The sequence below is a fragment of the Arctopsyche grandis genome, chromosome 11 (genome assembly GCF_051622035.1).
Source record: "Arctopsyche grandis isolate Sample6627 chromosome 11, ASM5162203v2, whole genome shotgun sequence".
Classification (NCBI taxonomy): Eukaryota; Metazoa; Arthropoda; class Insecta; order Trichoptera; family Hydropsychidae; genus Arctopsyche; species Arctopsyche grandis.
This window is the reverse complement of record NC_135365.1, coordinates 20,520,345-20,544,461: the sequence shown is the minus strand read 5'-3', so window position 1 is coordinate 20,544,461 and position 24,117 is coordinate 20,520,345. Positions and strand designations below refer to the sequence as shown.

Here is a 24,117-nt window from a genome sequence, read left to right as displayed (position 1 = left end):
AATCATTTTTATGCGCGCACGTTACGTCACGTACAATCGATTCAATGAAATAATCGCATAATATAATATATAAATATGAATATAATTATAGTGAATTTGGTTTTTATTGGTATGTATTACTGGTACGGAGTAATAGGGAACCAGATTTTTTTTTGTATTTATTATTATATTATTATCATATAGTTTTGGGTCGTTGCGCGACAAACTTAATAGAAAATAAATAAATTGCTTAAAAATTGGGTTCCTATTGGGGCGATGTCGGTGGGGTCATATTGTCGGCGTCGTCTCCCGACCCTGGCTCTCCCTTCGTCTTGTTCTCCTTCTTCCACTTCATCCTCCTGTTCTGGAACCAGATCTTGATCTGGCGCTCTGTGAGGCAGAGTGCGTGCGCTATCTCGATACGCCTCCTCCTCGTCAGGTAGCGGTTGAAATGGAACTCCTTTTCCAGCTCCAGGGTCTGGTAGCGGGTGTACGTCTGCCGACCTCTCTTTCGTTCTGAAAACAAACCAAATATTAATAAATTTGAAAACAATCCAACAAAAAACACAAAAAAGAAACTGGTTAGCTCGGAAAATGCACGTGACAATGAAAATACGATGGGAAAATTCGAGGAAAAGCTAAATCTGACAACACAATTTCCCATCACTCCATCACATAAGCATTTACATATATTTTCAACCTTAACATTCCCTGTAGGTACTATGACCTACAGGACTATGCTACAGTCCAAATGTTGACTCTGGTTCGTTCATGAACATACTATTGTTCATACACGAATTAGTGGTTTTAGTTTAGATACTAACAGTCAAAATCTTCAAATACATAAACTCACCAGGTGTCACATGAAAGTTTAAGCTGTCAAAACCTTTGAGATGCCAAAACGACGTATTTAAAAGGATTGAAAACCACATTAAAGCGGAGCTATAATTCCTATTTTTTTTAAATATTGCAACTCAGAGTAAGCATATAAACATACATAGAGGATGGGAAAAACTATTGAAAATACTTAAACTTGTGCTTAATAGTTTGAGCATGAAATATCGTTTGTCAATTCGTTATTTTGTGTACAGTATACCTGGTCAGATCGGTTCGTGTATGAACAAACTAGTATGCTCATGAACAGATGGGACAAACGATTGAGAATACTTGATTGTTTGAGCATGAACAAACTAGTTCGTCTGTTAATTCGTTCTTTTGTGTACATTATGACTGGTCAGATTGGTTCGTGTATGAGCAAACTAGTATGTTCATGAATGAAAGAAATATACACTTGGACTGCGACATGTATATATACATATGCATATCACGATTGACACTGGTAAAAAAACGTATTTAATTCCATACATCGAAATATCAAACGTTGTTTAAGTTGCATTAATGAGTCGAGGAGACCTATGTACATATGTATTTGAATTCGAGAAGTGTTAGATTTAAACATAAATTCGAAACGCATACAATTTCTCACTTTATAGTATAGAATAAGATATAAAACGTCGACATCCAGTCATGAAGATTACATCACCTATATCGAGGCAAATTAGAATCAATCCAAGTCTCTCGAAAGCACCTAGTTTTCCTCGCAAACGAGCTTTCGCTATTAAGATTAAAATCAATTAAACGTATTCGGTATCGCGCTCGGCGATCTCGCACAAGTGAACCGCAATCGGCGAAATTAATATCGGTCGCAATTACAAAATACCCCACCGGGATAAGTAGGTCCAGTGGTTTTTCAATTAGGCCGATAAACTCGGCCCCCGGATAAACGGGAGTGCCGTTTGTTTGTCTCGCGACGAGATGATGGTGGAATCTATCCGGCGAGCCGGAGCCATTAGTCAAAGTCTCTTCGGTACACGCGGCGGGGCCTCATAAGCTCATTTCTCTTTATTTATACATTTTTGCTACCGAACCCAATTAAAATAATTTAATCCGCCCACGGCCATCGTTCAAACGGCTCCCAGTTAAAGGGCAAAGACGAACGGGTGCACTGCACTTTCGGTAATGTCAAACTCGATGGTCGGAAAATTCGCGATTATTGCACTGACATTATGCTCAATTTCGTACTTGCTGACATTTTCAGTATTCTATTGCATACCCTCAATTCATTGCTTATGCATGATGTTTATGTTTGAAAGTACATATACAACAAATAACTATGTTTGTATCAAAAGTTTTTCTTTGCCTACTTAGGAATTCAAACATCGAATAGCTCTTTCAAAATTCTAGTTGAAATTCTATTCGTCTCCCATTCGAATATCATTTGTAGTACAAATCAGTACTTTTAGTAAGGGAAAAGACATGTATAAATGTATGTGAACTGAAACCACTTAATAGGCTGAGAAAGTAATACGAAGATTGTAATAAAAATAAATGATTACATACAGAACTAATCCATCAAATCATTTTCTATAATTATTCAAGGTGTTAAGACGTCTTCTAAATTATATATTGATGGGCGAAATCGTGCCAAATATATATATGTACATATACATTATAACAGTACATATTGCTTACATTTTTATACAACGTTAAACATTTAAGATTCTTTGGGTAATGATCGCATGAAAAGAAGTCTTTGTTCCTGGTTTAAACTAATTAAAAAGCATGCAATAATAAACCTATGAAACAGAGACACTTTTAATTAAGCTTATCCAAAGATGAAATACGTCTTGAAAGCTTGCGTGAAAAGAAATGTGTATCTTTTACAATAATATTTATCGCAAATGCGATTTGGCATAACATTCAAAACACACGAAATGCAGGTCAAAAATCCATCAAAAGACAACGTTTTGCAAACAGTTGTTTTTTAAATGAAATGCACGAGCCAACAGTGTATATTTCATTTTCAGCACATACTTTAGCAAAACGGCACATTTTTCTTTTAAATATCGCATGATGAATTTTTTACACTTTTTAAATTTCACTCCGCTCTCCGCGTGAAAAATTATATAAATAAAAATAATAATCAGGAACAACTACCGATGTTTACGCCAAAGAGATGAAAAATGATAAAAACAGAAGCGATGGGACGATTTTTCTCCGCATTGTTAATTAATGTCTTCGAATTCGTGAAAAAATAATAATTCCCGGTTCGTACAACTAGGACCTCGATTTAAATAAAGGAGTTTCTTTGGATTATTAATCGCTGGTCTGCCTTTCGAGTGTGCGAGTGTATATATGCAATACATATGTGTACGTTTTTTTTTGTTCGAATCGTGTACGCGATTTATCAGTGCCGTGCGGCGATAGGGTTATTCGGAATCCAGGTAGTTGAAGCTGGGCGCTCTCGGCCTAATGAAAACTAATAACGTGTCATTTTGGACACGATATCTACAAGATGTTGCCAGGGGACGTCGTTAATGAACCCCTGCAACGTTGCACTTAGCTTGCACTGTCCATTTGCGAATATCAATATGTCGAGTTGTGCGAGAAAATCGGAATTTTCATTGCGCGTAACGGTCCGGAAAATTCAACCGAGTCGGTTTCGTAATCAGGATATTAATGTTCTGTAATTTTATTAAATATCTTAGTAGTATGGTTGAGTCATTAGATGCAGTTGACGGTACGTAAAGCAATCCAGTTTCGGTATAGAATTTTTTGAATTAATCACACTTGTTGGTAGTGTTACGCTCGGTCGCTTGTCGTTGATGGAAAATCATCTCTTCGTTGTGTTTACAATTTATGACTGTGGTTTATTGTGTTTTTCCTTGTGACAAATGCCTTACAGCTGTGCATTATGATGATTTTTTATGGCTAAAATTTGATCATTAAATAAATTCTTGTAAAAACCAATTAAAATTATATATCAAAAGACGTTGGGAGGAATGCGAAGGGTGACGTTCTCGTTTCAATCCAATTTACATGGGTTAAAGCGACACTCCTCAAACTTTTGTCTTCACAGTTAAATAAACCGCAACGACTAATGGTCGTTGAATCAAAATGGTTGGAAATAAATATACGTTCTAATATTTAAAATAATATGAAATATAAAAAAAAATTCAAACAATTTTTTATGTGATATTTTTTATTTAAGAACAAATCAATATTTTGATTTTAAAATTATATAAAAAATTATCATATATAGCAAGGTCTTTTTAAAAAAAAAACAACATTAGGCACAAGTGTAAAATATGATGTTATTGTTAGTGTGAAAACAAAAATGTATAAAAAATTTTCAATGTGTATCCGTATACTAAAATTTATATATATACATATGTACATATGTATGTAGGTATTTAGAAATTGATAAATTTAACGTATTTTTGTGATTGTAATATTTAAAATAATTTAATTATTAATTAAAATACAATGTAATGAAATACAGTTAAAGCGATTAGGGATTAACCGTCAACTTCCTCAATACATCGAACTGTATTGCGTTTAACGTTTTCGCAACAACCTTAACCCAGTCACAATTATAAATCACATTCGATTGCGAATTCGATATTAAAACGAACAAGGATTTCAAATGGTTAAGTGGAGTCTGCGGTTTATATAAGATAGAAAATCGTGATGAACGTCTTAAAAGTTCCAACTATAATACAACTAACGGTTCGGAAAAGTCGTTGTCGCCTAATCAATTTCCACTGCACTACTAGGAAAAGCACATCAAAGGAAAACGCGAAGGTTGTACGCACGGATTTAGTTCGAATGTTTACACGACGTCGGACAATTAATTCTGTAACAGTGATTTATATTAGTCTCGGGTCTACAATAAAAAATAGCTGGTACATTTATTTGCGTTGTTAACGATTATGGCGAATAGAACGGGTTACCGAGTTCGTTGCCCATTCATTGTCTCTTAAAATAATATGTACAATATTATACGTAGACATATAAAGAGGACCGGCCGTAAATGATGATCACAAGAGCTTTCATTAACGGTAAATTACGCTGTGTGAATTTTCAATATCGGTCAATTTAACGGGGAGGAAATTTAAGTGTATATTTTTCGATGAATATCAAGCGATAAACTTGTTTTAAAAGTTGATCGATTTCGACGTAAGTAGTAGGTACTGTGAATTTGTAATATACAATCATATTAATTACATATCTTGATATATCTTATATTCATATCTTGATACATACCGTAAGTACGATATTGAGAAAATTAAGTCCGAAAATTGTCATCAAATTTAACATGTATGTATGTCTGTAGATAAAATTTTCATATCAACATGAATAGCTTCAACATGATATATGTACATATAGCAAAATTGAACATCGAGTGACAACATTTCGAAACAAAGCCTTCATTTTTCAACGGTCGTGGAAAATAAAGCATTGGGAAAAAACAACAGATTTTCCGGAATTTCGATTCGTTTTCACGAAGATGACAGATGATGAATTATCGAGCCGAGAGCAGGGCCGTATTTTAATCTGGTTTGATGCGAGCTTAGCGGCCACCGACCAACCACCGTGGGGTAAAAAACGTATCCGTGGGTCCCGAATTCTTGGTCAGAGGTGTGTGTCAGCCGACCGGCCAGGCCATTAATCAAACGGTGACAGGCCAAAGGCGGCCGATGCGGCCACGAGAGCCGGCCACGCGGGCCGCATGCGATATTATCTCGACGCGGCCGGAGACATCGACGCCGGTTCGCGAAAAACCCCCGCGACGCCGACACGTGTTGCGCCCTTTTCCCACGGAGACGTCGCCCAAAATTTCACATTTAAAAATAGCCATAAATATCAACCATCGTATCGTCTATGACTCATGAAAAAATCGCTAAAATATTATCCGTAATTAAAGCGCTATAAATATTTAAACAAAATGACTTATACAGATGAGTTAGAACAATAAACCTTTTTAAAAGCTTGAATTTGTATTTATTTTTATTCTAAATGCATTCAATTTTGGACTATTTTCCATGTAGTTAGGCTAACTTGCTAAAGGTTTTCATCACCAATAGTTTCCCTTTTGGCTTCTATCGCGGTAGTGTAAAATGGAAATGGATAATTTAATAACAAAAGAAAAGTTGGATAATCAAGCGATGTCAATTTTGTATGTCAATTATTGTGAGACAAAATCTTCGATCTGGATTTTATAATCATCCAGATCGTGTAGGTGATAAACATACTTATACTCAACTCAAGCAAACTCAAGCAACTGTTAACTTCAACTGGTAAATAGTTGCTTGAGCAATGAGCTTCACGATGACTGAAATTAAAATGAGTTGCATATCTATGTAGACAGTTTAATGGGAATTTAAATATGTATATATATTAAAGTCAATGTTTTACAATACATGAACACCGTTCAAATTTCAAGTCAAAATAATGAATCTTTTAAATCTCGACTTAAATAATTTGATTCTAAATTGAAATCTTAAATTCAGTTAACATAAAGTCTATCATTCTAATGTTTACACTTATATTTTTTTTCATTACAAAATACATTAAAACCTTCAAAATAAAATATCATACCTATGTTACAAAAGTAATGCTATCTATAATAATTATTTTATGTTTGTTGATTAATGAATAGAGCCAAGTACAAAAGTATCAAATAAAATACGTAAATATTTAGGTGATATTATTCATGTTTAAACAATGTTGTAATAATATCATACATCCATTATATAATCTTGTTGCTCTGTTAAAATTAATCTATAAGTTGTATTTCGTTGTTTTGTAATTTGCCAGGAAGGCACATTGGGGTTTACCTGTTAGGCTTTCCTCGTATATACAAGTGTCTATAAAAATAAAAATAAATATACCATGTAAAATAAATAAGATGAATCATGATTTAAAAATTAATAATCAATTCCAATGATCAAGTTATATAAGGCCAATTACGCGACAATTTCAGCACGGCGTAAATAATAGCAAAGCACTGTTTTTCTTCGCAACACGTACACACCTAAACACGTGTATTGGGCAATGTTCGAGCATTTTTGTTAATTGCCAACAATTAATATTTAATGTGGAGCGGGCGGATGCGGCGGCACTGGACCAAAGCGCGCATAAATCAAACGGGGAACAAGTCGGACCGAAAATAATTATGTGTCTCTCAAAACTATACGCACCGATCAATTACGCCAGTGGCGGCGCGAGCTGCATTGGCCGCCGCCACTGATCGATAGCCAGCCTCTCCTTATCATACATACAAACTCAACCATAGTAATAATCACATAATCGAACCGAGCAATCACTACCGAATGGGAAAACAACTCGAACCGATCAAAAACTTATAATTTCATTATAAATATAAAAAAAAATAAATATACATATTACATAATACAATTCCGTACCCTTTATAGACCACAATAGAGACAACATCATCAGACAATAATTTATTGCGTCCATTGAAAAATGTTCTTATTCAAAATGGACCGGGGAGTTTACAAGATGATTCTATTATAGCGCGCCTACATACGGCGCGTTACAAACGATCGTTAAATCATAGTCAATTTGATCGTCAGGGAATGCCATTTTTATTTATTTTTGAAATTTAATATATTATACATATGTATATATACATAGGTTTATTAATAAATGTGAAAATTTTCAGTTGAATATTGTTGCAGGGATGGAGGCTGCCGCTTAGATTTCGCGACGCCATTTTGGACCGCAAACTTTTAATTAAAAACAGCTGCTATAAACAATGACGCCTCTATGAGGCCTTGCACGAAGTGCACACAGACCAAGTCGTGTTTATCGCCACCGGTTCTCAAACTGTATTTGCATATAATGAAAGTCAAATTAAAACGAATAAAATATATGTACATACATACAAGATACTGCAATTTTCTCATGTAAATATCATATTTATGTATTGTTTTTATATTCATAATGCATTAATTGCCGACTGATTTATAAATCATTTGAGAAGTACAACCGTATATTATATATTATAATTATCTATTTATTCATCCATACACTTTTTGTAAGAATTACTTTACTGCAGGAAGTTATATACAGCATTTTATGGAAAATCATTGAATCAGTAATTTATTTATTGAATTGATCTTTCATAAATATGTACGATTCAATTATTATCTTACACTCATATAAAAATATTGGAAAATAATTAATAATTCAAAAATTAATTATTAATGAAAAAATCTGTAAAAATTTTTTTTTAAACACTCAATATCTCTTAAATGATAGCAAGCCATCAAAAATCATTGTCATATTCGAATTTAGTGAAATAAATTTAGTAAAGATCGATTAGTCTCCGCTCTGGTATTTTTTTTGTTGCTCATTGTTATTAATTAATCAATTTTTGATTGCATTTTAACAGGTAAATATTATTTAACATTATTTTTATTAAATTAATATTTTTTTCCGAAATCTTGGTAAGATTTTAATCAAAACCAAATTTTTCAAAAGAAAATTTCTATACAAATTTTCTCAATTAGAAATTTTTAAACTTTATACTCAAAATTTACACACAGTTGCGTCCCTAGACTATATGCCACCTAGGCAATGTTCTAAAAATATGATGTATACGAAAAGATGCAATTAATAATATTATATTATACATTTTAGTTTAGTTTCATTTGTTTTAAATTAAAATAATTAGGATGATCTGAAATACTTATATACATATGTAGATCATTTGAGGAGTGTTGGTCATTCTTGAATGACACGTCATTATATAAATATAAACAGGGAATAATAATTTCAATTTGCAATTATTTTTTTGCCTCCTTCAATATGCCACTCCTCAAAATGTGCCGCCCTTAGGCGTCGCCTCACAAGCCTATGCCCACGTGACGTTCACGCTTACATACACAATTTTGACATGAAATTCCCACGACATCAAAAGCTCAAAAACAATAATACACTAACAATACTTTTCAAACCAAGATGCGAGATCAAATTCCAAATGATCCAAATAATTACAAGAACATCCGTCAAATTGAACTAAAACTTGCATCATCAACACAGATAAGAACCACCACATCCAAACACCGTTTACACGGGGAAACTCTCAAAGTTGCAGCTTCGGCTCGCCACAAGGCTTATGGGGGTGGACATGGGGGGGTCATAGGGGGGTGGGAGGGGGGTGCCGACGTCGCCAAAGTTTACGAAGCACAGTTCGATCCATAACGCATATACGAACGAACACGAAGTCATAACAAAGACATCAAAGCGGGGCTCGTGGAAACGACATAGACTTATTGCCGGGCATTGTATCCGACACGGCCCGGGAACAATAACTAACAAATGGGATCGTACTCCCCGGTACAACTGCATTAGGGAAAGAGCATTAATTTCGGGGCGCACCCACGGGCCCCTTCTATATATACATATGTATGTATATACCTATGTGTGTCACGATTGAGACTTTTCCCCAAAACGAACGTTAAAAAATGACCGAGAACCATTGTTTAGTTGCCACGGCGCGCGCAACACGACGCTGCATTTTCATAATACGCCCTTTGTCATTCCGATGTGCGTTTCGTTTTTTATTTTATCTTATTTTTTTATAACGTCCCGGTTCGTATCTATTTGTTCTTGTGCTGGCTGGAGACCTGCGGGGGTTCCCTGTATCGATTTTTTTTATTTGAAATTAAAATGCGTTAATATAGACGTTCGATTCGATTGAAACAATTCAATTTTCACCGTATAGGAAGGTGTAATTTATCATTTGTATTTACATACTGGTTGTTTGTATTGGTTCAAAATTCCCGACTACGCCCATGCAATAACTTTTAGAATTGAATTTGTGAAATACATATATGCAACGATATTAATAAATTATGATATATTTATAGACTGATCAATGAAATGGTGGTGATAAATTCATTTTGTATTACAGATACTCAAAATAAACAAGTTTCATGACTTTGTAAAACAATGTAAGACTAAGAAAATAATGTCCTGATTAATATTTAATTATTTATACAGTTTTGTATATACCCAATTTTTATTTTATTAACACGACATCTATGGTCAATATTATTCAAGGCCAATAACAAACATCGATGATAAAACATTATAATCATCATAGAGACATCTCTGGACAAATTTTTGCAGCATTTTAAATATCACCAAATTACATATGAGACGTTGTAAACTCAAATTTTGCGAGAAATAGGACAGGATTTCAAATTTATCTGATTTTCGGAACCTTTTTCAATGAAATCAGATACATTGGCAAACTTTATAAGCAAAAGATCGACCTAGGAGTTAAAAAAGCAGCAACAAAACCAGGAATAGAACTCATGACCACGCAATCGAAAACATTACATGCTACTCACTGATCTATGTTGTTGGTGTATAATATATGGTGTATAATTTTATATTGTATACAATCAGTAAGCACCTATATTAATTAAAATTGACTTTACATGAATTAATGAGTAAGGAGGTATACATGATGAGTTTATAGTTTTGTTTTGAAATACACCAAAATAAATAATATTGCACATTTTTAATGTATATTTTAAGAAGAAATAAATTGTGATAGTAAATTGAATAATTAATTTTATAAAATATTAAAAGTCAGTATTCTTTCATTGAAATATTTATATAAACATATAATAGACAGTTATAGAGCAATATAGAAACAAGTATGTTTCGGTATAGATAAACAATACAAATTAAAATTCTGTATGTAAATAAATGTTTATGTAAGCAATTTAAAAAAAAGTTTTCGATCGTAAGCAGTGATACGCAATTCAGTTAATCCTAGTATTATTTAATTAAAAATCAATTTCGTCAGTCCGTCCCTCATTCAACGAATCCTATCTATTAAATATGCATTAAAATCGCGCTCTAATACGGGGCGAGACGTAATTGAATTCAAATTAATGCGCTCACATAATTATAGGATATACACAGAGTATATTTCGACTTTGGACAAGAGGAAAAAAAATGTGAGTCGAGATGAGTTATCTCTAGTTTTTTTCGTACGTTGAGTTATTTGAGAAGGTAGAGAAGTGTCTGTTTATCATCAAAACGTGTAGGGCGCGTATAGATTAGAATCCGAAACGTCTGAGAGGCTGATTGGACAATGTCAGGTCTGCCCAACTCACTTCTGATGAGGGTATGATCCCGAAAATCCCCCTCTCTCCCACCTCGGCCTCCCACTTCAGTAACCTTCGTATCTTCAAAACCCACCATGTGCGCAGGAAACCATTTTTTAGGACTGCTCTATGTTTTTGCCTAACAATTTTTTGCTCGCTCTCATCTCTCGCTGGCTGCCGTAGATGTTCACGGGTGACTAATTTAAAAATCATTAACGACTTCTAAAAAACAATCCGACCATCATCAACGTCATTCGGATGGGCGAGTGTGTCGAGAGCGCATTTGGAAATGGCCGACATCAAAAGCAATTTAAAATATATTAAAATCCCATACGAGGAAGAAAACAATTCTACAGAGCAAAAAAAGAAAAGAAAAAAACAAGCACCGATTTCAATACGCCAGAAGGTATCTTTTTTGAAAGTTTCGGTTAAAAAAAGTGTCATAAAGTTTCAGCTTTTTCTTCACGTGTTTTTGAAGACGGAATTTAAAAGCTCATTCCGGGAAGAACTTTTTCCGGCGAGTTTCATCCCACTTCTCGCCGCGTTAGTAAACTTTCGACGATAAAATAATACTTTTTCGCCGTTACATATTGAATTGTTTTATGATGATGAAAGAAAGTTTAACGGAGCTTTTGTCTTGAGGTTTGTTCGATTCGACGAGGGTTGTGAAAAGTCGGGGCGAGGGAAGGGACGGAAAATTTCCGCGAAAAGCTCGAACAGTATAAAAGAAAACAAATAAACAAAGTTTCACTCAAAATACACAAAGTTTTTCCGGTGGGGTTTTCTCCGGTTCGAGTGGAAGACGATTACCATATTTTTTCTCCTTTATTTTTGAATGCGAAATCGCAAAGCTTTTGTGTGAATTCTCGTACGGAACTTCCAGACAGAAATTGAATGTGAAGCTTTTGCATACGATTAAAGCAACATTTCAAGATAGATATGACGTCACTTTAAAGAATAAAAATTTTCATATTACAAGCAAGGAAGGCACGTTAAGACGATACATCAAGATCGAACCAAGTTTCATAGACTATTAAAAAACACAAAATAAATTCATTTCACTGATTAGATTATTTATAATCAATATTAATTCATATGCATGTTTATGTTTGCAATTTTATAAAAAAGGTGATTTATCTGTAGTATTTAAACATGCAACTACATACATAGGTGCTCTAGTTTAGGATTTCACTCGTAAATAAAAATATCAAAGTTGCCATTATTTGGATTGTGATTATCATTGAAATTAATTTTACTATGATTATGGTTATTTACGAGACTTCATACGTCATAAATATCATATTGCGGATTGTCTGACAGTTACTAAACCAACTAATTGCTTTTATGTCATCCATGCTCTATTCAATAATATATTTCGGTAATATACAGGGCTATGGAGTCGGAGCCGGAGTCGCAAAAAATCAACCGACTCCGAATCCTTTTTATTATTTTCTTTATTATAGTATGTGTCGCTAGAGTCAGCAATTATATTGAAGTAAATCCATTAATAAATGAAAATTCAACCTCTTTATAAAAATCATGATTATAAATTACATTAATAAAATCATTGAATCGCTCGTATTTTGATGTGTTTATAGATATACTTTTTCATTTTTACTCTCAATTTTTTATTAAATTGATCTATTTGTGTATGAAATTCAGACACACACTATGAATGTACTTATTTTTTATTTAAACCTATTTAATTACCAATAATTCAATAAATTGGGTAACATGTAAATTTTTAGTGATTTTTTTGAATTCCTTTAATTTTTTATATACTGAATGTCGCTATTACTTTCATTACTAATAATTCTAAACGTTGGCAAGAAGAGTTGATCTTACTAAAACCATTCAAGCTGGAGTCGGAGTCGAGTCGAATCATTATAAAGATTAAATTTTGATCCGACTCCACAGCCCTAGTATATTATATTGGAATTTTTATAGATTTTAAGGGTGTTAAATTTTAAAAGCTACCAATAATATGAACCTCCATGAGTAGGTGTGTGTATACAATTTTCAATGAAAACATTCACTGCAATTACAAAACGCAATCACGTCTCAAGAGCGAACTTTCGCGCGTAGAATCCGTCCTCATCCGACAGCATCCTACTACGGACGTCTGGGATTAAATTACCATCTCGCAAGGATGAAATTACAATTTTCGCACGAAAGCACCGAGTTTACAACGTCGAAATCGCTTACAGCGAGTTTAATAATCCCGCGGTGACGTGGCAAACAGCGGCCGTTTCGCGTTAAGCGTGTTTCGTTTTACAACGAGCAATCATACGTCCCGCGGGACGCCGTGCATAAATGCGTCCCGGTCGAAAATCTTCTTCGGGACACGGATACGGGTATCCTTGCACGCAGGATCTCCTACCCATCCCGACGGTATAATCGCACACACCCCGGGGCCTAAGCCTAGATATACCTATACGAGTGTGTATAACGTAATACAACACGCGAAGGGGAAATTCCGTGTATAAACCGCGGCGAAACAACACGACCAAAAATAAAACGGGGATCAAAAACAGAAGAGAAAATATATTTATAAAAAAAAGTGTATATATATATATATATATATATATATATATATATATATGAAGAAGAGGAGAAGGAGAACACGTTTACAAGAGAGATGAATGATTTATGAGGCGTTTATATTCTCATTATATCTCTTAAAGCGGGCAACGGGCAGCGAGCGGCTATAAGAGAGCCGCTCACGAAGTGTACTTTTGCGACCGGCGGAATTACGCTCATCACATTGTTCGTATACATACATATATTCGTATATGTATGCAGTAAGTGAGCTGGAAATATAAGTGACTATCTGTAATGTGGTAGGTGTTAATTGGAATTGAAAGAAAGAGTGTAATCGTTTGTGAAAGCTACTTACCGTGAGTACCTACATATTGCGAGTCAAAACACTCCATTAAATTGATTGAATTTAATTTAAAATATTTTATACGTTGAAAGTCTCTTTTTGAATGACATATAAAAATTGACATACATATTTTAAAAAATAAGATTCATGATTTCCCATAAATAAATGGGTTTGTGTAGTTCTTCTTTTATTTTCGTCTATTTTGAGTTGTTAGTGTTTTCTTTTCGGTTTTCTTTTTTTTGTACTGCAATATATATTATCAAACCCCTTGGGTCCATCGACTTTACCGTATTTTTCAAATATTATTAATTAAATAATATAATACATTCAATTTTAAGAAGTGATTGCATTCGAATGAAAAAGCTGTAAGTAATCATTGCGATATTAAAACTTCATACCTACTCCAAATTAAGAACTATCTGTCAAAATAAACTGACCGTTAAATAAAAGTACTTACCTTTCATCTAATTAGCCGAATGTAATATTCGTTTATTTTATTTACTGACCATTTAATATAATCATAGGTAATTTATTATAATGTCTGATCAAAATCTGACCAATTGAATACAGGCATGGAAAAATACAACTTAAAAATATGTAGTCAAAAAATAAAAACAAATTGATTTAAACACTATTATTGACGGTACATAAGTAAGCATTTGGTTCAAGTTAAAGAAAAATAATTACACTATCAACTTGTAATATGTATATTTACATACATTGAGATAAGGGACTTAATTTTCGAAACTTAATCGCTTGTATGAATTTTAAACGAAGGAAATTATGATTTTTACTTATATATTGTATGTAGTTACAACCGGACAACTGCAATTTTGTCCACCTGTATGCTGGGGAAAATTAAAAGTACCAAGTCAAAAGTACGTACGCGTGGATAAAATACCTATATGTGTAGGTGTGTTGTTGAAAAACTCAAAAAAACAAAAAAAAATTGATTTTTTTTCCATCGGAAAGTTAAGCCGAGAGCTTGACGTGATTTTGAGAAGGGTCCGCGTGGAATTGTTTTATAATTTACCTTTACGGTTTTCGAATTAAAATTACGTGTATACCGTACCAAGCTTAATATAATAGGCTTTCGGACGCCCTCAGGTAACATGCAAGCATGCCTAAGTATTCGACGTCTAATAATGTTAAAATATCGAGATGGAGAACAGAAAAAAAATGTATATAAAAAAAAATACGCATACACACAAGCGTTTATCGAATTTCGCCTTACCGAAGCGAAACCGATTAATGCACTGAAAATTGCTCTAGCAATTTCGCAAGGAAAAAATCACGACATAATGACTTCATCATGTCGAAATAATCGCTATATTTTCTTGCAGACGAACACGAAAATAATGCAATTATAACTGTTGTTACAGATTATATTGTTTTATTTCGTGGACCATTTTTTAGGGCTATTAAACAACAGTAAGAATTTCGAGAGTGAGTTCACGACGCGACGTCTATTTTGTACTTAAATTTGACATTTTTTTCAACGATCGTTTGATTTGTATGCATATTTTAACTAAGCACCGCTTTGAAACGTGAATGTATTCTTTAGATTTATTGCAAAATAAATATCATTAAAGCAAATTATAGCAGTGCGATCGATATTGAAGTTTATTCTAAAACGTGAACGCTAGCGCTATCTGTGAGTTGATTCGTGAACTTTTATACGAACACAGGCAGTGGCGTACGTCAAACATGATATTATATTAAAATTTAAAATTATATAAACAGATTTTAATGTTCATAAATCTTAATATCGCCTGAAAATCAATCAAATATAATAAAGCAGTAGTAAATCCAGAAGTCGTTAAAGTTATTTCATATCATAATCAAGATGAATTCGTCTGAATTCGAATATGTAATAAATTCAATATCATTATATCCATTCTCATTATTTAAAACAATAGCAAAAAAAAAAGGTCAATTAAACAATGCGGTAATAAATTCGAATTTTTTATCCATATATGGATTTAATATCAATTTAAAATATTATACACAAAGCGTGAATTTATATGAAATTAATTAAATAAAATGGTACGAGACGCAACTGACATTAGGGACTTGCAGGACAAGGCAACTAGAGGGGAAGGGGATAGCGGACTCTGGCAGCCAAGGGGTTAGAGTGGGGAAGCAACAGGAAGTAAACTGATGTGAAACCATTTTTAACTTTTAACCTACACGAATGTCTATTAAAGTTCTTACAATCGTAAGCTCTGCGTTTTTTAATATAAAATATATTTTATAATCACATAAAGAAAAACTTCAGTGTTAATAAATAAGACGATATTTCAGAATGAAATTATTTAAATATATGAGTCCAATTTTCAGTTTGAAAACCCCATTTCTGTTTGACTTAATTCACAAATCACTTATTTTAATTCGATATGTCCAGAATCTCGGAAAAGCCGAATAAACGTATTACAGGCCACCAGTATTTATAAATATTGTGAAACGTAAAACATTATACAATTTAATGTTTTGCGAAATATTTCTCGAAATGAAGAAAAGTGGACGTTTGCCACTTTCAAATATAACGGATAATATGTATTATTTTATTTTATTTAATGTAAAGAATCGTTTTTATATTTTATTGATAGAGAAATTTGTTGATTTATATGCATATGTATTATACATGTACATACATATGTATTTGGTGAAGTTAAGAGAGAATTTTCAATCGTATCTATTGCAAGTGCAAACCGCTTGTCTAAAGTCTCTTTGTCTCTCTGGCATAGATTGATTGTCGCTGTATTTGAAGGTGCACTGGAAATCAAACGAAAATAAGCTTAAAAGACTCGGATTCCGTTTGACAAAGTTGCACAAACAGAACGATCACAATTAATCAAGTGCACTTTGAGACTTTTTTGAAATTAAGTAAAACTAAAACACATTTCCCGTATCTTAAAGGTGTTTTTCAACTATTCCAAGTAATGGATTATTTTTATTTTAGGAAGGAATTTCCCCGTGGGGATTTTCGTCGGGGAAGAATACGTGCAGTTTGTGCAGCACAATAGGTGAAATGCATTCGCATCGGCCGGAAGTGATAGAGTTTTCCTAACAATGGAGGAGTTTTCAACCTGACCGGAAGCTTTCCTACACAAAGCTTTCACAGCTACTACTGTGTACACACATATTATATATTCTTACGTATGTATTATAAAAGCACTGCAGAAAACTCGATTCGAAAGCGAGTGAGGTAGGTAGTACGAACGAGAACGGAGAGGTGGTGGAGGTTGCGATGGGAGGAGGAAAATAGGGGTGCTTTTCATAAGAGAAATTCTTCACTAAATGAAAAATCGCAAAGTTTTCGCATTACTAAACGTCACGAACAATCCTTCAAGTTTGCGCATTCGTATGCAAAGAATACTTTTATAGCGAAGCCATCCATATCGTACACATGATTTAAATTTGATTATATGCTTCGTATATGTGATAATATATGTAATTAAATCATTCAAAAAATAACGATAAATATAAATTTGCATCAAATAAATGCAGATGGAAAGAAAAACGTCAGCATAGAATGTATTTAAAAAGATCAACAATACACTATACACTGTTTCCTTGTTTATATAATCAAAAAAAGAAATCGAGCGACAAGAAGATAGATAAACTTAGAAAGAAAGAATAGTGAATATAGATATATTCATACATTTTGACATTTGATTTGATTTGATTTGGAACATTTGACTCTAAAGAAATGCAACTGAACAACATCTTACTTACATATTGTTTGTATGTACATATGTATATTCTAAAATATCCTAACTGTAATATTAAAACAATTTTATAATCTTACTTCCTTATTTTTATATAATTATAATTCAAATAAAAAAAAAACCAACGAATTTTCAAATCTGGCTGTAAAATTAAAATTGACCTCAAAGTGATATATGTACATATGTATGTATGTATGTATGTATATATAGGTACTAACGATACCGTTAATGCATTAATAATTGAAACAAACCAATGAATTTTAGACACAAAACATTAAATCAATTTGTCTTTCAATTTGTCAATCAAAGTATTTTATCTTATTGATTGATGTGTGCTTTTTTACGAACAAATGCAAAATATTGCATTTGAATTTAAAAAAATACATACATACATACATACACAGTTGTCATATAAAATCACTATAAAATTGACTTGAAAATGTTAAACTTGCAAAGGAAAATCATTTATTTCATTTATCATCATCATTTACAGAAATTCGCCATCCGCTGCTAGATGAAGGTTTTCCAATACAATTTCATTCGTCTCTGTTTTGGGCAACTCTCATACATTTCATCCCACATATTTTTATAATCTTATCCACCCATCTTCCCTGTGAACTTCCTTGCACCCATTTACATTCTCTCGGGTACCATTCGAGCACTTCTTTCACCCATCTATCGTCCGTTTTTCTAGCTACGTGACCCACTCCATTGACATTTAAATATTTTTACTCATAACATTATATTATCTTCAAATAAACATAAAATATTAGGTATATAAAAATAATTTGTATGAATAGCCATAGTTTTATAGTATGTAAGTATACGATCAGAGTATTAATATGTACTACTATAATGTAATCGATTGCAGTGTATTGCGTCTATTACATAACTATACACTTAATACTGAAATAAATTTACAAAATACAACAATTTATTTTTATTTTCTTCAGCATGGGAAGACATGCGAAATTGAGTGTGAACGTCAACGAAAACACACACACACACTAGGCCTACTGCCTACAGGCAAACGCCAGGCATTAACCGGAGAGTGATTGCGTACAAAGGAATAACGCTTTCACTTATCTGGAATAACAAAGCCGTCAGTCTGCAAATTCGCCACCTAAATACCCTCCACTCAATAAAGCATTGTGCGCCCTGTCGGCGTATATATCCGCGCTGCTGGTTATCTGCGAACCGGCTTTTTCGCTCTTTTTCACCCGTTTCAATTCACGGAGCTTTCAGAGCTTTTTCGTTTCGGCGATAAGTATCGCTCGCCTACGACGAGCCCTCCCCAAAGCCACCCCCGCCACCCCCACAGAAAGCTCCCGACCAGACCAAATAATAGGGAAGGAAAATGGGTTTTAGTTTTTCGCTGATTGAGCCGTCATTCGCCATATTTTTATTCCCTTTTCATGCGCGCGAGAGTTAAAAGGGAAGACAGAGCGGCTGCCTGCGGAAGATATTTGGAAAGAGATTTAAGGAATCCATTTTTTACCACCCCCGACTCCCGGGACATTGTTGCGAGAATAAACCGACGGCGACGGGAGGGGGGTGGGTGGGATTCTGGAAGGTGGGGGAGACGCCTAATGGCGTTCGAGATTGCGCCTATGTGTTCGCGTATAGGTAGGTATAGGAGCCACTCAAGGCGGTGCCTCTTGTCTGCTGATGTCCCGGATGATTAATGATCGCTGATGACTCCAGGGCCGGCTCCCGTGCAGAAGGAGGGCTCAGGGATGGGGGGACGTATGACCGACTTAAGCTATATTTCTTAGCCTGGATCGCACCGTGTGCATATTCTATAATGTAATGTGATTACTGATGATCCCTATCGAAGTAATGACATGCATTTATTAATTAGACACTGGATTGAAATTCAAATTTAATATTATTTTAGTCTTTGACCAATTGAGGAAGTTTGTAGTACATAATAATATGTACATAAATAATTTTTCAAGTTATGGCGTATTATGTAATTATTGACATATAAAAGCTTAGCAACAAAAATATAATAAACAGTTCAATATTTTGTTTGACCCTGTATATTTTAACAGTCCTATCTAATGGTGACAAAACGTGAAGCACCAAAGAGTCTTGGTTAGTTTAATTACACATATTCAACCTTTACAGCTAACTTTATGAAGTTTAAAGTTTAATCTAAATTGTATATTATACCCAAAGGAATACTAGTTAAATGTTCAAGTTTATTTATCTTTGTATATATAATACATGCATATATACTTTTTTTTAAACACACATCAATAGTCAGTATTCTGAGAATAAGTCTAAGATTTTTACATGTGTAACTTTGAGTAGGCATCACGAGTTTTGCCAATATAAACATTCCAATGAAAAAAATGACAGATTTATTTATTAAGCAATGAATTTTAAATTGCTTAATAAATAATTCGTAATTGTTATTTTGTTCGTACAACATATCGCTGTGTGAAAGTTGAACCGTTGAACAATTGCTGTAATACAATTTTCGCACTCGCGAAAGCAAACATCGTGTCGAGTTCAAACATTCATCTATTCGTTAATTAACGATCATTATACAATGTATACCTAATTCTCTATAAATACGGCATAATTTAAAACCAGACAAGCTATTGGCCGAGTCGAATCGGCCACATGATTAATGGATAAAACCGTTGTTGCGATCGTTATCTTCGTGCCAAGATGCTTTGTAATAGAACCGCGCGTTCGTGCTCACGACACAACTGAATAAATAACACGTCTTTTTCTAAAAAGAAAAAAAAAATTAAATAAAATAAACCACCACGAGAACTACATAAAAAATAAATAAAACGAGGAAGAGTTGGAGAGAGGAAAAAACGCATGTAAATATAATTAGGAACGCGTGTGTCACATGCACACTGTAATTTTGCACTTTTCAGTAATGAATTCAGTATTTTTACAATTTTTCGTCCACTGCCATTACACTGGCATTAAAATCGCGTAAGATACCTCGATGGGTATACGTCGTAAACCATGCAAATTGTATAACGATCGCTTGCAAGTTGATAGTATGCAATTTTCGTTATTTATCGAAACGCACGAAACGTGTCCATTATGCATGTTGCAAATTTTAAATAAAAAAATCGCGGTAAACCTGGACTTTATATATCTATTATTAAACTGTAGAATGCGCATTAGCCAAATTGTACACTCGGTTTACATATTTAAATAATGACAGTTCTGTATGCATAAATTTATGGTTAAATATTGGGAAAAGTACACGCGCGTTCAGATCTTTCAACCGTTCGACTTGGTTATTTAATATTAAATTTAATATACTTGCGAATCAAATAAAAGTGTTACGGGTGTAATTTTAGAACATCAACACTTGTCCTAGGCTAAACAATGAACGTTTATATATAGATAATATAGGGTTCAGGGTCGTTTGTTTCTACCCTCTCGGCTCCTTCGCCCCTTTTGTGTGCACTTGTTGATTCTGAATTTATGGTCGGTAGCCTCTCGCGCTAAGTACGCACGTTCAACCGGATATAAAGCCTTAATAATGACACACACATTGCCGAGTATGATAGCTATCTCAGCGTAAACAGTGATTTATAAATAAAAAAAAATGAAAAAAACCGGGGTCAAAGTTGAGCGCCGCTCGGTGTACGATTGAGCGATATCGATAGTAACGGTAAACTTTCACTGTATTATAAACTGCACGATGAGTTAAATTTAACGACTCACCATTAGTTTCTAGTATCTAATTTTGATTCCAACTGAATCAGTGGTAAGTTACGCGTAGAACGGTAGCCGTTTACGCACTGGCGAAGATATTGGTAAAATTTTGCATATTGTAAGAGTTTCGAACAAACAATGCAATCCTTGAACAATACACGGCTAAAGGTGAGTTCTTAAATGCGAGTTCATACAATGTGGTCGGTTTCGAAAATTAGTCTCGCTTCGCTTCCCTTTCATTCGGCAACAATGGGAAAGCCAAACAGAAGGTGAAACTGTGTTGTTTCAGATTTTGCAAAATTTTTGCATAACTCAATAGGTAGGGTATGGGATTGCTTTCAATACGATTGCAGCGGGGGAGAAAAAATTGGGCACAAATAAACAATGGGATCTCGCCGTATGAGTTCTGTGCGGTCCCGGAAGCCCGAGATTGTCGTATTGACAAATTTATGGCTGCGTAGATTTATTGTGCGAATTTAAGATAAGCAAAAAAAGGACTCTTATTTTCTTTGAAAATATTCAAATGAAAGGAATGGCGAGGAATATTTTTGTCGTATAGAAACGTTTCGCAACATTGACAGGACAAGGTCAACCGATTTGGTAAAATATGCGAAGTAAAACTTACGTATGAATTTCTCCAATTTATATTGTATGCAATATCATAGCTATAGAAATTATAAAAATATAAAAAAAATAAATATATATATATACATATATAATTAACTTTTGTATACGAAATGTAATTAAAATGCGTCAATTTTGACAGGTGATATATTTTATGAAAGAAACTACATGACAATTGCGTTATCACGTCATCTAACTAAACGCTTTGAAAACAAAATTGATGTTTCATATCATAAATATTATCCATATAACTTGGATTGGTTCAATCTTAATTATTTTGATCTATGTAATTGAGGGATTGTTTAATTTGAGATCGTAACGTGTTATATGTTTTATATTTAATGTATTTGTTTTATATTTAAGCTACATAATTATGTTTTATTTTATTTTCTTCTCATTGTATTCTTTTTTTTTTGTTTAGCCATAGTAACGACTTGGAACTACTCTGTAATTTCACTATGGCAAAATTACAACGCTAAAAATACAACGAAGTGTTTACAATTCTAATTCGGCAACATACAATGAATGGATTTGTTATTTAAATGGAAATTCGATCGAATATACCCGTATTATGAATCTACATATGTTAATGATTCAAACTTCACAGCGAACCAACAAGATTCCTATAAGAATTATTCTGATACTATGCAAATAAAATTCCATTGACATAAAGTTATCATATTTTTTCGGGTAATGTTTCAAAATAATCCCTAAATTTGAAACGTTCTCCTTACAAGAAGTAAGTGCAAAATTTTTAGAAAATCGTTTTCTAATACACCTGTTAAAAACTATCAGCGCTATATTTTATTCTATCAACGACTAATTTCATATAAAATGTACATATTTTATTTGAAATAATGGAAATTTCTTTCAGGATCTTTCTAACAGCAAATATTCATTTTAATTGCTTTAAAATGGATTTTAGTATACTCAGTATTGTATATAAATATTATAAGCTTTATTGATGGTTGTTTTCGTCTATTTTTCTTTCAATAAAGTATTGCGATCGTGAGAAAATTCAACTTTTTCGACAGATTTTCACTCAATATTGATCTCTCGCCTCAAGATTTTTGTCTGATTAGCTCTCAGTATCGATTACTGATTTTTAGTTTAATTTTATCCTTATTCAATAACGATTTTTATAAGTATTTAAGACTCACCAAATTGGCTTCTCATCCAGGGGTAAAGGGGGCTGGGCAGTGAAGCAGCAGCGGCAGGGGGTGCAGGGGCTTGGTGCAGCGTGCCCTGATGCAGCGGCATCTGGGTCTGCTGCTGCGGGCTCAACTCCTCCACCCCACCATACATCATATGCTGCTGATGCTGCATCTGATGGGGCGGCACACCGCCCATGTGGTGTGGCACCTGACCCTGGTGCCCCTGGTGTCCAGGATGCCCCTGGTGCCCAGGGTGCCCTTGGTGCCCTTGGTGTCCGGGGTGTCCTTGGTGCGCCAGGTGATGGTTTCCCATTGAAGCCTGCTGGCTTTGGTCTAAGGGCGGACTGCCAGATAGGACTCCACCGTGCGCTGCTGCAGCCGCCTGCAACTTGCAACTCGCATACACGACCGGAGCCTGGTGACCGTTCGGTGGACCGTAAGCATCCGCTTTTTGACCCATGTGACCCATCTGACTGGGGCTGTCCGGTCGGTAGCCGCCGTTCTGCTCCATCTGCTGGTTGTAGTAGGGCGCATTCCTGATATCCATGCGGTCGTAGGGCGGGAATCGAGGATACGGCACTCCTTGGGCGGGTTGGGCTGGTGGTCCATAGTGATGAGGGGCGGCAGGGCGGAGGGCGGCAGGATCGCAGCCGCCCTCTGGTATTTCCCCGCCGGCCTGCGCCACCCCTCCATACTGTTGGGGATGCTCGTGTCTCATGTCCGGCATGTACGAGTTGGCGAAATAAGATGACATGCTGTCGCAATTGTTCGCACTCATCTTTAATTATTTCCTAATTACTTTTTGTAATTAAATATATATATATATAAAAAACTTGTACTTAATATATTATTTTTTAATATACGAAATCTCACTCTCTAGGACTCTTAGCGGTGGTCGGCACGCATAAATGCCGTTTACGTAATACACTTCTGCAAGTTTCTACTTTGGATCAAGACCGATCGCAAAAATGCACTATACACTTTTTATTAAAAAAACTTTCACTTATCACAAAAAAGCTCTTCACTGCAATATATCCAATTACTTAAGGGTACTC

General features: G+C 34.3%; 1 protein-coding gene across 1 annotated transcript; it reads right to left on the bottom strand.

Annotated features, from left to right (window-relative positions):
- Positions 1-244: 244 nt before the first annotated feature.
- On the bottom strand, positions 245-23,816 carry LOC143918820 (homeotic protein antennapedia-like). The gene is made up of 3 exons (XM_077440890.1): positions 23,332-23,816; positions 23,069-23,253; positions 245-495 (listed from the first exon to the last, which is right to left on the bottom strand). Exons 1-3 carry the CDS (start codon positions 23,814-23,816, stop codon positions 245-247), a joined length of 921 nt encoding a protein of 306 aa, XP_077297016.1.
- Positions 23,817-24,117: the final 301 nt, after the last annotated feature.